Source organism: Haliotis cracherodii, unplaced genomic scaffold (assembly GCF_022045235.1).
Source record: "Haliotis cracherodii isolate W230 unplaced genomic scaffold, xgHalCrac1.p SCAF_10, whole genome shotgun sequence".
Classification (NCBI taxonomy): domain Eukaryota; kingdom Metazoa; phylum Mollusca; class Gastropoda; order Lepetellida; family Haliotidae; genus Haliotis; species Haliotis cracherodii.
The window spans coordinates 38,546,542-38,560,928 of record NW_027266265.1 but is presented as its reverse complement, the minus strand read 5'-3'; the positions used below and the strand labels follow the sequence as shown (position 1 = coordinate 38,560,928).

At 42.7% G+C, this 14,387-nt stretch overlaps 1 protein-coding gene across 1 annotated transcript in view; it reads left to right on the top strand.

Moving 5' to 3' along the window:
* The window catches only part of LOC139454364 (sodium-coupled monocarboxylate transporter 1-like), a 48,635-nt gene that overhangs the window by 24,219 nt on the left and 10,029 nt on the right, over positions 1-14,387 (top strand). The window contains exons 2-8 of the mRNA XM_071236012.1: positions 877-942; positions 3,921-3,972; positions 7,529-7,596; positions 7,796-7,953; positions 8,926-9,066; positions 11,233-11,362; positions 12,790-12,878. Coding sequence (XP_071092113.1) covers positions 877-942; positions 3,921-3,972; positions 7,529-7,596; positions 7,796-7,953; positions 8,926-9,066; positions 11,233-11,362; positions 12,790-12,878 — 704 coding nt within the window. The remainder of the gene's footprint in view (positions 1-876; positions 943-3,920; positions 3,973-7,528; positions 7,597-7,795; positions 7,954-8,925; positions 9,067-11,232; positions 11,363-12,789; positions 12,879-14,387) is intronic.

The window sequence follows — 14,387 nt, the reverse complement described above, 5'->3', positions numbered from 1 at the left end:
TAATCGAGTCTTGACCAGACAATCCAGTGACTGATATCATCACGGCGTATAACAGTGGCGCCAAACTTTTAGAGAACACCTATGTAGAAGGTCAAGGACGCCCGATGTTATGGCTAGACGACGTAGCAGTCACGCCAGGAGAAACGCGATCCTGCATCAAGCTTGGCAGCTATCATTTCTAGTTCAACATTTCCCCAAAATATAATGTTTTATGTGAAAACAGCTTGTCAGTTCGTGGATGTGCGCGAAGAGAACACCCTCTATGTTATGTTATTTCATAATTCGAGGGGCAAGGTCATGTCAAGTGCCACAATTTTCTGTGCAGAGTTACGTCCCCTAGGGGATTCCGAGGCTGTGTATTTCCCCAGTGGGGATAAGTCGTACTCCACGTCTGTTGCCAGAGCCGAATAAAATTATAATTGGATGTTTACACTGTTGGACAGCGTACCCTGATGGCGTGGGTTGTGGTATTTATCTGGTCCTTAAGTATTCCATTGTTTATGTGGCATTTCTGATCTGTGGCATTGTTCACTCACTCACTCACTCTCTCTCTCTCTCTCTCTCTCTCTAAGATGCAGTATTACAATTTGAACAGTATTTCGATCAGGAGGAGAAGAAACAGCATGTGATGCACGTCTAACACGTTTAGCCGGTGAAACCAGTGCTACAAAAAACAAGGCGAGTCTGAGATTCCAGTCCCGCTGTCATAGGATGCTGACATGCCCAAGGGACGCAACCCTGCTCGGGCAAGTTGTGGCGACGACTGCATGGTCACCCATGACCCTGCTGAGAGATATTTGTCCAGTACAGTATATCGATGTATATATAAGGTATGAATGCTTATGATTGGTGATACCTTTCATTCTTCTGTTTCAGTACTTAGAACTCAGGTTCAACTACAGCGTAAGGGTGATGGGCTGCTTGGTGTTCACATTGCAAATGGTAAGTCACACGCAGTTACACACAGTCACACGTAGCCACACACAGTCACACGCAGCAACACACAGTCATGCGTAGTCACACGCAGCAACACAGTCACACACAGCCACGCGCAGCCACACGCAGTCACACACATCCACACGCAGCAACACGCAGTCATACGCAGCAAGACGCAGTCACACACAGTCACACGTAGCAACACGCAATCACATACAGTCACACGTAGCCACACACAGTCACACGCAGCAACACGCAGTCACACACAGTCACACGTAGCAACACTCAGTCACACGTAGCCACACTCAGTCACATGTAGCAACACACAGTCACACGTAGTCACACACAGTCACGCGCAGTCACACACAGCCCCGCACAGCCACACACAGCCACACGTAGACACACACAGTCACGCGCAGTCACACACAGCCCCGCACAGCCACACACAGCCACACGGAGTCACGCACAGCCACACGCAGCCACACACAGCACACGCAGTCACACAAAGCCACACGCAGTCACATACAGCCACGCGCAGTCACACACAGCCACACGCAGTCACACGCAGCCACACGCAGTCACACGCAGCCACACGCAATCGAACCATCGAAGGTATCAGGTTCGAGGTTAATCAATGAATTTGTTATATCGCAATTACTTAAAAAGTGTTTAATTTCACTTTTTTGGCGGTCCTTTGTTCTATTGCAATTACAATTTTGTCAGAAAGATCGGTGAATTCATCATTGCCTACTCGCAGACGGACAAGTTGAAGTCAATATTGACGTGTATATATCAGGTAAATTGTGATCATGTGACGAGTCAATATTCGAGGTCAGTGTAAGTCACGTGATTCTATCAAACCTTTGCAGGCCAGTTTTCTGTTATGTCAGCTTGAACATGATTGTTTCGTCACGTGGTATGGATTAACCGATTAAAATTCTAATAAAGATATACATTGTGATATCGGCTAATCAAGTGGAATATTCAAATTTAATCATATAAGAACCGGGCGATAGTCGTTACTACAAGAACAAAGATTGCGACAATGGCGCCTCTGAGCAGACCGCTCAGCAACTGCGATGACACCCCCTCTTTGACACCCCTTCAGATGTGCATGCACAAATTTATGATGCAGCGCACACAGTGATGCTGGAAGCTAATTCACTCATTACACAGACACGGATTACCAGTTGTCAAATTTAGCAACCTGTATTGCTAAAATTCCAGACAGAGACGAGTTATTCCTGGTCCTGCTGTGAGATAAACAGCACAGTGTCCCACTCGGCAGTCTTCCAGTGCAGCGAGACATGTGCTGTTGTTCGGTTCAGCCGATACTAACATTTTCAGAAAATATTTTGTGTCAAACGTGTCTGTTGTTGGTTTAGTTATTTTATAATGGAATCAGTAACAACATTATGCATACCGTATTTCCCCGATTAAACACCATACTTACATCTACGTAGATGATAGTTTTATCTACGTAGAAGATACTTTAATCCCCGCATGTGGTATAATAATCGTAGTATCGTTACCCAGACAGTGATATTGTCTTGTGAAGTTGCTACCCTAGTTGGATACTAGTTTATACAAACATTAATATTTATATAAGGTGATTTTTTAATTACTGTTGATTTGATTAAACGTTTGTGAGGGTGTTGGTTGATTATTTTCATTTGGCCTTTTCCGTATTTTTACAACATTCCGATATCATTTAAAAATGTCAAACTATCAGCACTAAAATAAAGTGCTTCAATGCTTCATAGGTTGATGACGAGTATCTGTTTGATATAGTTTTTTTTATAGTTTGAGTGATTATCACTCCTTCAAAACACGTTTTATTTCTTAAACCTAATTTCCGTAATGGAGAAATCATGACAATCAACATATTCGAGTGATTTCTCCGGCGTTAACCATGCCATAGTTGATATGTTACCTCGCTAAAAGTTTGAATAATGACCTATAGTTGTTTGTAGTTTGGAGAACATTTTGTGCTCTCCTCTCTTTATTACGGTTGAAAGAGAGTTTGGCGTGTGTCGTTCTCCAGTAACTTTGACATATTGAAAAAGGAAGATTTACTTTATGCAATGTTTAGAAAAGTAGAAAGTCAAACAAATCGTCTACGAAAGCGTCATCAACGTAGATTATTGTATCATCTACGTAGATGAAAGTATCTTCTACGTAGATTATTGTATCATCTACGTAGATGAAAGTATCTTCTACGTAGATGAAAGTATCATCTACGTAGATGAAAATATCTTCTACGTAGATTATTGTATGATCTTCGTAGATGGAAGTATCTTCTACGTAGATTATTGTATCATCTACGTAGATTATTGTATCATCTTCGTAGATGAAAGTATCTTCTACGTGGATGAAAGTATCATCTACGTAGATGAAAGTATCTTCTACGTAGATTATTGTATCATCTACGTAGATGAAAGTATCTTCTACGTAGATTATTGTATCATCTTCGTAGATGAAAGTATCTTCTACGTAGATTATTGTATCATCTTCGTAGATGGAAGTATCTTCTACGTAGATGTAAGACTCATCTACACAGATGAAAATATCTTCTACGTAGATTATTGTATCATCTACGTAGATGAAAGTATCTTCTACGTAGATTATTGTATCATCTTCGTAGATGGAAGTATCTTCTACGTAGATTATTGTATCATCTTCGTAGATGGAAGTATCTTCTACGTAGATGTAAGTATCATCTACACAGATGAAAGTATCTTCTACACAGATGAAAGTATCGATGTGGCACACATATGCTTCCATACTATGTAATGTGCGACACGTTAATACACCTGGTATTTAATGATAGTTAAGCAACAGTACGTTAATGGTATAATTATTTAATTACGTCACATACTCTCGCGCCTGTAACATATTTAATAGGTGACAGAGATTTACATGCCAATGGTATCTGATATGTAATATGCTATGTTATGATATCATGTCAATTTCTCGTCCTGCAGATGGTGTACATGGCTGTTGTTTTCTATGCCCCTGCCCTCGTCTTCAGTCAAGGTACGTGTGTGAAATTGATTACGTTTACGTCACAAACACTATCCCTACAATGTTAGGAATGTCAGGGAAAATGTTTTGACATAGTTTCACGGTAACAAACTGTTTTTGCGTCGTGGGGAGAGTCGGCCCTCAACACACACATACACATGCAGGCACGCGAACAAACACACGCACACGCACACACACACGCACACGCACACGCACACGCGCGCGTGCTCGTATGTCAGAATTCACTCTATAAAGGCTGAACGGAAACCTCCATAACACATTCCAAGGCCTTGATAGGCGGTCATGATATTTATCACTGGATTGTCTGGTCCAGACTCGATTATTTACAGACCGCCGTCATATAGCTGGAATATTGCTGAGTGCGGCGTTAAACAACCAACCAACCAACCAACCTTGATAGTCGGAGGTTTGATTTTGTATGGAGATACTAGATATTTTTCAGCTTCAGCAGATCTACAAAACAGATATTTTATTAGTTTAAACTATGAGCCTCAATTTCAATTTTGTAACTTTCTTATAATGTAACAATGTCTCGTTTATTCAACAGTTTGAAACATAATTATTTTTTTCAGCCCCAGCCCCAGCCCCAGCCCCAGCCCCAGCCCCAGCCTAAGCCCACAACCACCCCCACCTAAACCCCACCCCATTCCTCGGATATCAAATTGCTGCTCCCTAATACGTCAGTCTGTTACAGTAGGCCTTTTGTAACGTAAAGGGGTAACCTGTTTACCATGACTTTGACAATACTAAATTCTAATTGGTCAGTCAGAGGTTTCAAACCACACTAACCACTTCTGATGGAAACAGCTAGTTTGGTATTGTAACAAAGACAATGTTTGGCCACATCGCTTAAAGGCTTTTATTGTTGTTTCCTTTATTCAGATTCACAACCCACTCCAGACATTGGAACCAACCCATGCTGTTTCACCGACTCCATTAACCCAAATAGTTCGCTTTGAATTTTGTTTAGATTCGCTAATACTCTTTGCGAGACGTCGTGAACGAATTCCCGTAATGTTTCATTAACACAATCGGAACAAAATAGAAAAGTTTAATGTTTTACGACTGAACTAATCCATCAGTTTTGATTGACAATGTCTATGGCTTCATGCAACACTTGAATATATGTATTTAAATACGACAGCTTCAGTACGTATTCCTGTAGCTTGTTAAAAGAAGCCGCGTTATTAACCATCTCCTTGGCTGAGTACCTACACTCAAATGATCCTAACAATGCCACAACAGAACGCAGTTATTCGCTAATGACGTCATTGGTGAATCTAATTACCCTTATTTTGTAAGATTTTTTATATACGACGGAACCCATGAGTGCCAATGTGTAAAACAGATGGCCATTCAAAAATTTTACTCTCAGCTGAAATGAAAGGAATAAGTAAGCTGATTTCGTCCTCCGTATCTGTGTGAAGCAGGTCGTCGACTTGTGCTGTTTCTGTCCCGCTTATCATCTGCCAGTAACCTGTCGCTATGCCTCATTACTAACCCAAATTGGGCCCCTTTAAAGCACTGGGGCTGATAATAGAATATGATGTTTCACGCTAGGTGGAGGGAGGCCCTATATAGGGGAATAAGATACACCAAATCAGCTACGCCTTTGGGGTCATGTTAATAAGTCATGCGCCTATCTGAGTTGTGTTTTGTTTGATGTTGTAAGTGGCATTTCTACTTTACGTGTTCCTCAACATCGGGTTGATAACCTAATTCTTGATAAAATGTGGGGTAAGCTGTGTTTGATTGCTCCAACATGTCCTTATTTGAAAGATATGGAAGAATCTGTGAAGTCTTTGTCATTTGATAGACCTATCTCCGTTCGTAGGCCGTACCTTTGTGATAAGCGAGCGAAATGCCGTGGTATTTAAATGTGAGTCGGTCAAAAAAAAAGCAGCAATAGATTTCAATTAAAAAAATAACATTACCGTGTGTAAACATTCTTTTGGTCAATTAGGGAGAAACCATTTGATTTTCAGGGTTAGGAGGTTGGGGGCCTGGATTTACTCAAATAAATAATAAAGCTTATGTTTTACTGATTTCCTTTTATATATTTTCGCACTTAAAGAAAATAAATAAGGGACTGGTAATTTATTATTAAGGAGGGGGTGGGGGATATTTGGTGAGGTGAGGTGAGGTGAAATGGAGTTTAACGTCGCGTCCAAGATATTTGCACTTATATAGCGACGTGCATGCACGTGTATGTGTGTGTGGCTGCTTGTACTAGTGGAGACTGATGACGATTTATAGTGCTAGCACACTGAGATACCATGCCACAGTTTAACATGAATACCCCACTCAGACACAGTATACTGACTCCGAGCCGACCAGTCCTTGTTTTAGCCCCTTAATGCCGAACGTTAGACAGGGTAACAACAAGTACCATCTTTTAACGTCTTTTGGTATGACGCGGCTGGGGATCGAACCCCAGACCTTCCGCTCTCCTGGCGGACGCTCTACCATTAAACCATGGAGGCGGTCGGGATTTTTTTATTTTATGGGGGCTATTAAATGATGTTACATAAAATGGGTTTTTTTTGGGGGGGGGTGTCAACCAACTGTCACTAATGAGTCCTTCTAAAAATAAGGAATACGGTTCGCAATTTCTACTTATTTAAAAAAGAATAATTGAGCACCTGTATTTGTTGGAATTCAACCAATAATGGTACGAAAAATGTTTTGTCTTCACACGTGATTTATTCATGTAAGTTTACTTACCTAAAGTCTGTTTCATTAAACTCCATCTTCAAAGTCTTTTGGTACACAAATTAAAAATGTCCACTCCCAACACAGATCGTAATGACACTGCGAAAAGGTCCTTCTCATATTGTTTGTCTGTTGTGTTCACGCCTCACTCAGCAATATTCCAGCTATATGACGGCGGTTTGTCAATAATCGAGTCTGGACCATACAATCCAGTGATATCATGAGCATCGATCCACTCAATTGGGAAACGATGACCTGACCACCCGATCTCGTTAGTCGCCTCTTACGACAAGTATGGAGGCCTGTTGCGGCAAGTATGGGTTGCTTAAGACCTATTCTAACCCAGATCTTCCCGGGTGTCCTATTAACTAGTTATTGGTCATACTTACGTTGCGTCATGTTTATTATTTTGGTAGGCGGACAAAATCTTATTGGTGAATCTAATTTTAGATGTTCGCGATAGGATTGCTCTTAAGTTAACTTTCACTTCTAGGACAGGACAATAGATTTCATTTGCAAGTTGTATATTATATCCCAATATAAACTGTCGGTCTAAAAAAGTATACCCCCATGTTTGATGATGTATTTGATACGGGTGTCATGGTTGTGTTTTGGACCTTAAGTTTGCAGTGTTTCGGCAACTGTTTTCAACCTAGCAACCTTTTCATAACGTTTGTAATATTTTTGTCCAATCCAATTTTCAAGTGAATACTTTCATTTGGCCGGCAGTTCATATTGGGATATCATATTCAACTTCCAACTTCGCAATGTGATCTTTATCTGCGAGGGGCTTCAAGGATTCATTTAATTTTCATGTCTTTTTCATCCACCACAGTGAGCGGTATGTCCATGCTTGTATCTATACTAGCAATCGGTGGCGTCTGTACTGTATACACCACACTGGTAAGTAACATGGCTGGGTTGCACTCACTTCATGACAACTCTTTCGGAATCGAACCACAGAGTTTTCTTTATTACACTTAATTTGATTGAATATGTTTACCTTTTTTATAGTAAATAATATATTGTTATTAAATATTTGCTTTGATTTGTTTGTATTGTTTTGAATATAATGTATTATGTAACTATTTGTAATTTTTAGGGAGGTTTGAAAGCAGTCGTGTGGACAGACGTTTTCCAGATAGTTATCGTCATATCCGGTATACTCGCGCTGATCATCAAGGGAACAATAGAAGTGGGAGGGGCAAGGGCAGTGTGGCAGAAAGCTTCCGAAGGCGGGAGATTGGAAAATGTATTTGAGTAAGAAACATGCACGCAGACATCTTGTTACATCTGAACATGAGAATGATCCACTAAAGACTTGAAAACTCATAGCTGGCTGTGTCATTTCAATGTAGAATTTATAAGGGGTTTATGACTGTATCACAAATGATAATAATTGGCATGCAGATTATATATGCAGCCCGGAAAATGAGTATTTAAGTGCCAGTGTATTTTGATATTAGACACGTGGAAACAGCACGTACTGCTCTGATGATTTGTATTTCTTGTCTTTATGTCTGTGGGGGCACGGGTGGCCCAGTCGTCTAAGGCGCCGCGATTCGCTGTGCAGAGTTGCGTCCCTTGGGCACGCCAGAAACCTATGATTGTAGGGTCGAATCCCAGTTCGCCCCGATTATGTTTGTAGGTTTGTCAGCACCATACACGTGCTCGTGGGTTTCACCAAATTGGTAACGTCTGACACCTGCATCACTTCGGGCTTTTCTCCCACATTAAGCTGACACGCCGTGATATAACTGGAAAACTGTTAAAAGCGGCGTTGAACCCAACTCACTTTTAAGTCTGTGAACCCGTTAGACTTGGTAACTAGTGTGATTTCAGACAACGGAGCCTGTATTATTTTCATAACTTCCAACAATGTAGTTTTTGTGGCAGGCAATTTCATTGTTTTCAAGGGACAATAATTCTTGTCAAGGATTATCAGGGGCAATTTAATTCCTTTTAATTGGGACGATGAGTTAATGGTTAACTAAAGTAATATGAAAGAATCGGTTTAATAAATAAATTATCCAATATCTTGGTAATTCTTCATCAAATAATATGTGGCACCATATTACCATATTTATTTTCGTCACGTGATGTTGAATACGCTACGTTGTCATGGACGCTGCCGTAAACAATGAAATCGACTGAGAAACACTTTTAGAAACCAGTCTGATATAGGCTTCACGGGAGAGGTACATCTTGTGTTAATGCTGTTCATGTTTCTAGTTTTGATCCCGACCCACTGAAGCGTCACACGTTCTGGTCTCTGGTGTTCGGAGGTTCCATTACGACCCTCAGCATCTACGCTATCAACCAGGCCCTCGTGCAGCGCTATCTTGCCGTGAAGAAACTCAGGCATGCCCAAGGGTAGGTCTAGATACTCAGGCGTGCACACGGGTAGGTCTAAAACTCGGACATGCACAGGGGAAGGTCCAGATACTCAGGCATGCGCAGGGGTTGGTGTAGAAACTCGCAGGGGTAGGTCTAGAAACTCAGGCTTGCGCAGGGATAGGTCTAGAAATTCAGGCATGCGCAGGGGTAGGTCTAGATACTCAGACATACACAGGGGCAGGTCTAGATACTAAGGCGTACACAGGGGTAGGTCCAGATACTCAGACATACACGGGGGCAGGTCTAGATACTCAGACATGCAAAGGGGCAGGTCTAGATACTTAGACATACACAGGGGTAGGTCTAGATACTCAGACATACACGGGGGTAGGTCTAGATACTCAGACATACACAGGGGCAGGTCTAGATACTCAGACATACACAGGGGCAGGTCTAGATACTCAGATATACACAGGGGCAGGTCTAGATACTCAAACATACACAGGGGTAGGTCTAGATACTCAGGCGTACACAGGGGCAGGTCTAGATACTCAGGCGTACACAGGAGTAGGTCTTGATACTCAGACACACACAGGGGCAGGTCTAGATACTCAGACATACACAGGGGTAGGTCTTGATACTCAGACATACACAGGGGTAGGTCTTGATACTCAGACATACACAGGGGCAGGTCTAGATACTCAGACATACACAGGGGCAAGTGTAGATACTCAGACATACACAGGGGCAGGTCTAGATACTCAGGCGTACACAGGAGTAGGTCTTGATACTCAGACACACACAGGGGCAGGTCTAGATACTCAGACATACACAGGGGTAGGTCTTGATACTCAGACATACACAGGGGTAGGTCTTGATACTCAGACATACACAGGGGCAGGTCTAGATACTCAGACATACACAGGGGTAGGTCTAGATACTCAGACATACACAGGGGCAGGTCTAGATACTCAGACATACACAGGGGTAGGTCTTGATACTCAGACATACACAGGGGTAGGTCTTGATACTCAGACATACACAGGGGTAGGTCTTGATACTCAGACATACACAGGGGCAAGTGTAGATACTCAGACATACACGGGGGTAGGTCCAGATACTCAGACATGTAAAGGGGCAGGTCTAGATACTCAGACATACACAAGAGTAGGTCTAGATACTCAGACATACACAGGGGTAGATCTAGATACTCCGGCGTACACAGGGGTAGGTCTTGATACTCAGACATACACAGGGGTAGGTCTTGATACTCAGACATACACAGGGGCAGGTGTAGATACACAGACATACACGGGGACAGGTCTAGATACTCAGACATACACAGGGGTAGGTCTAGATACTCAGACATACACAGGGGTAGGTCCAGATACTCAGACATGTAAAGGGGTAGGTCTAGATACTCAGACATACACAAGAGTAGGTCTAGATACTCAGACATACACAGGGGTAGATCTAGATACTCCGGCGTACACAGGGGTAGATCTAGATACTCAGGCGTGCACAGGGGCAGGTCTAGATACTCAGACATACTCAGGGGTAGGTCTAGATACTCAGACATTCACAGGGGCAGGTCTAGATACTCAGACATACACAGGGGTAGGTCTTGATACTCAGACATACACAGGGGTAGGTCTTGATACTCAGACATACATAGGGGTAGGTCCAGATACTCAGACATGTAAAGGGGCAGGTCTAGATACTCAGACATACACAAGAGTAGGTCTAGATACTCAGACATACACAGGGGTAGATCTAGATACTCCTGCGTACACAGGGGTAGGTCTAGATACTCCGGCGTACACAGGGGCAGGTCTTGATACTCAGGCGCACACAGGGGTAGGTCTAGATACTCAGACATACACAGGGGTAGGTCTTGATACTCAGACATACACAGGGATAGGCCTAGATACTCAGTGCACGGAGTATGTTTAGCTCAAGCATGCAAAGGTGCTGTTTCGAGAAACTCACGCCTTTTGAAGTGTGACAGTCTTGACAGATAAATAAGAAGGCGGACTGTGTAGAGATGACTTGTCGCAAGATAGAGAGATAGTTACAGACACGATAAAGGGAAGTGATATATTATTAGCATCATTGGTAACATTTTATGACATTCACGTGAATTGTAACAGATATTCTTGATTTCTCTTACCAATAATTATTACATCGGCTACACTACTTCAGCACCATCTACTTCAACCTGCCCTCCAACATCATCGCGACGACGTTGATGACAGGGGTGGGGCTGGTGACGTATGCCAAGTACAAGGACTGCGACCCCTACAAGTCCGGCAAGATGACCAAGTTTGACCAGGTATGTCGTCCCAGGAATCCTTCTGTCACTAATATAGAATACAAACCTGTAACCATATCTTTCTGGCAGAGGAGTGAGTGAGGTGTTTTACGCCGCTTTTAGCAATATTCCAGCAATATCAGGGCGGGGGACACCAGAAATGGGCTTCACACATTGTACCCATGTCGGGAATCGACGAGCAAACGCTTTAACTACTTGACTACCCGACCGCCCCCTGTCAGAGGAAAGCAGGGTGACGCAATGGCCATCTGGTCACAGTATAGGAATAGGATACTTGGTCAGATCACTTACCCATAGGGACCCAGTGGTCAAAGGCCCAGTGGCCAACTCGCTGTGCAGAGTTACGCCCCCTAGTTGTTTGGATGCTCTGATAGTTGTTCGAATCCAATATTCGCCCCGATTATGATCCGTGGTCTGTCTGCGCAATGACCTTGTTTACAGTTTCAGAAACGTGGTCCACGTCTGCGACCTGCCTCATTCCCCATTAAGCTGAGACACCAATATGTAACTAAAGTACTGCTTAAAACGGTGTTAAACTTAAATCATTCACTCACTTGATAGTGTAACATCTCCACACAAGGAATGTCATGTAACTGGTCATATTTTAGACATCTGCGTGTAGGATGCAAAAATACAGTGGAACCTTGCTAATCTAGACCCTTGGAAACCACCTTTCGCGAACGAATTTATACAAAAGTAAAAGTATACTCAAATGTTTGATGGTGGCTAAAATTATTCGATGGTGACGTAATTGATATGGGTATCATTGTTGTGTTTGGGGCCTTAATTTGCAGTGTTTCGTAGACTGTTATCAGACAGTTAACGTCTTCGTAGCGCTTGTAATAATTGGGTCAAATCCAGTTTTTAAGTGTATAATTTCTTTTGCCAGGCAGTTATTTCATATTTCGTTATCCGAGATAGATGTTAATTTATCGTCGGTTTCGTCCGGATTCACAAGGTTTTACTATATATTAATGAACAACTTTAGATCCGTCGCCACCACACGGTGTGAGTGTTATATAACTAGTATATATATATATATATGTGTGGATCAAGTCCGTGTCCGTGGTCAAGTGGTAGAGCGTTCGATCGGAGATCGGAAGGTCCGGGGTTTGATCCCCGGCCGCGTCATACCACAAGACGTCAAAAGATGGTACTTGTTGTTACGTCTGGCGCTCCGCATTGAGGGGCTAAAACAAGGACTGGTCGACTTGGAGTCAGTATACTGTATCTGAGTGGGGTATTCATGTTAAACTGCAGCATGATATCTCAGTGGACTAGCGCAATATGGCATCAGTCTGGACTAGTACAAGCAGCAACACACGCACACGCACGCACGCACACACACACGCGCGTTTAACTCCATTTTACCTCAGCTCACCTCACCTATGTGCCCCAACCCTAACTCCCCCTCCGTGTCACTCCAGCTGGTGCCCCTCTTGGTGATGGAGACCCTGGGCATGGTCCCGGGCCTGGCAGGACTCTTCATCTCCTGTGTGTTCAGCGCTGCTCTCAGGTGAGTGACATACGTGAATTAGGTGATGTAAGAACCTGAGTTGTGTCCACATCAACTGTGATGAGATGGTGCCGTACTAGGCCGTTAAAGATGTCGGTGGTCAAATTTGAAATGTGCATTTTGCAGCCAACGTCACTAATAGCGAGTAAAATCACCTCACCTCTGTTGACCAGACATGCGAGGCATGCTTCTGATGAATCGACCAATGCCAGCTTAACTCATGTTCCAATCATCAGTGAGAGCAACACCGACTTCATTGCGAGTGGTGGGTGGATTTTGACGTTGACGTACACGAGTGCCAATGACGTCCCTGGTGTGTTCAATGGGGGAAAGGTCAGGACTTGGTGCTGGCCATAACGTGGATGTTTTTCTGTTGGAGGAATTGGGTCACAATTATATTACGATGAGCGCGTGCATTCTCATCTTGAAAGATGAAACGTTGCCCAACACGTTGTGCAAATGGCAGCACGAGTGGTACAATGATGTTTTCCCGATAGTATTGACCTGTAAACTCTGCCATGGGCAATATGGAGCGCAGTTCGGCCAGTCATTGTGATACCACCCATACCATTATGGACCCTCCCCCAAACGATCATACTTTACGACGTTAACGTCCATATAAAAAAAATCTAATTAGGACGTCTCCAAGCTCGCGTTTCCTTCGGTCATGGACGTCGAAAGTGCACGTCACTGCAACATGCCACGTATACGTTCAGCACGTTTGCAAACGTTGTATGATCAATACTGTTGCTTCCTTAATGATTGGATGCATTTGATAAAGTGTCTTTGAGCATTTGGTTTCAAGAAAACAACATTCATCTGCTCACAACTAGTCTGAGTGACAATGGTAAATATGGAATACCACCCCATTGCACGTGCTTCATGTCACAATGTTGTGTTTGGGAGCTTAAATTCTTCTGAAATGTTCTCGCCACATGTTTTCATTGCCAGTGTATTTTCCTGTAGTTTCAACCGAAAACAAAAAATGTTTTTGCAAAGTATATATATAGAATCATAAAAGTCTCAACTCCGATGCTTGCCGGGGAGTTTAAAACATTTATTGACGAGAGTTGATTTTTTTCATATCTGAAGACACGAATATCAGATTCTATTTATCATCCAAATCATTCCATTTATCAATCTTTTTCAGTTTAATCAGTAATAAGTAGTATCTTGTGTCTAACCAGCTTAGTAGCAGAGAGATTAGTGATGTTTATAGATCGTAGTGTCATGAGGATGACGTCATGCAATTTTATTGCAGCCATATCTCCTAGGAAGCAAGATTTTGGGTGATAAATACGCCTTATTCGACTGCTAGGATCCCTGGTTTCCAATTCCATCTTTTCACCCGTATTGTGATCCTTGTCTGACATAGCTGTGTTCGTGGGTTCCAGAGCTAAAAGTTTAGGATCTGTCACTATGGCCTTTCCTCCTGTAATAAGCTGACACGTGGTGATATATTTTACTGAAATACTGTTTAAAGAGACGTTGAGCCCCACGCCCCCATAA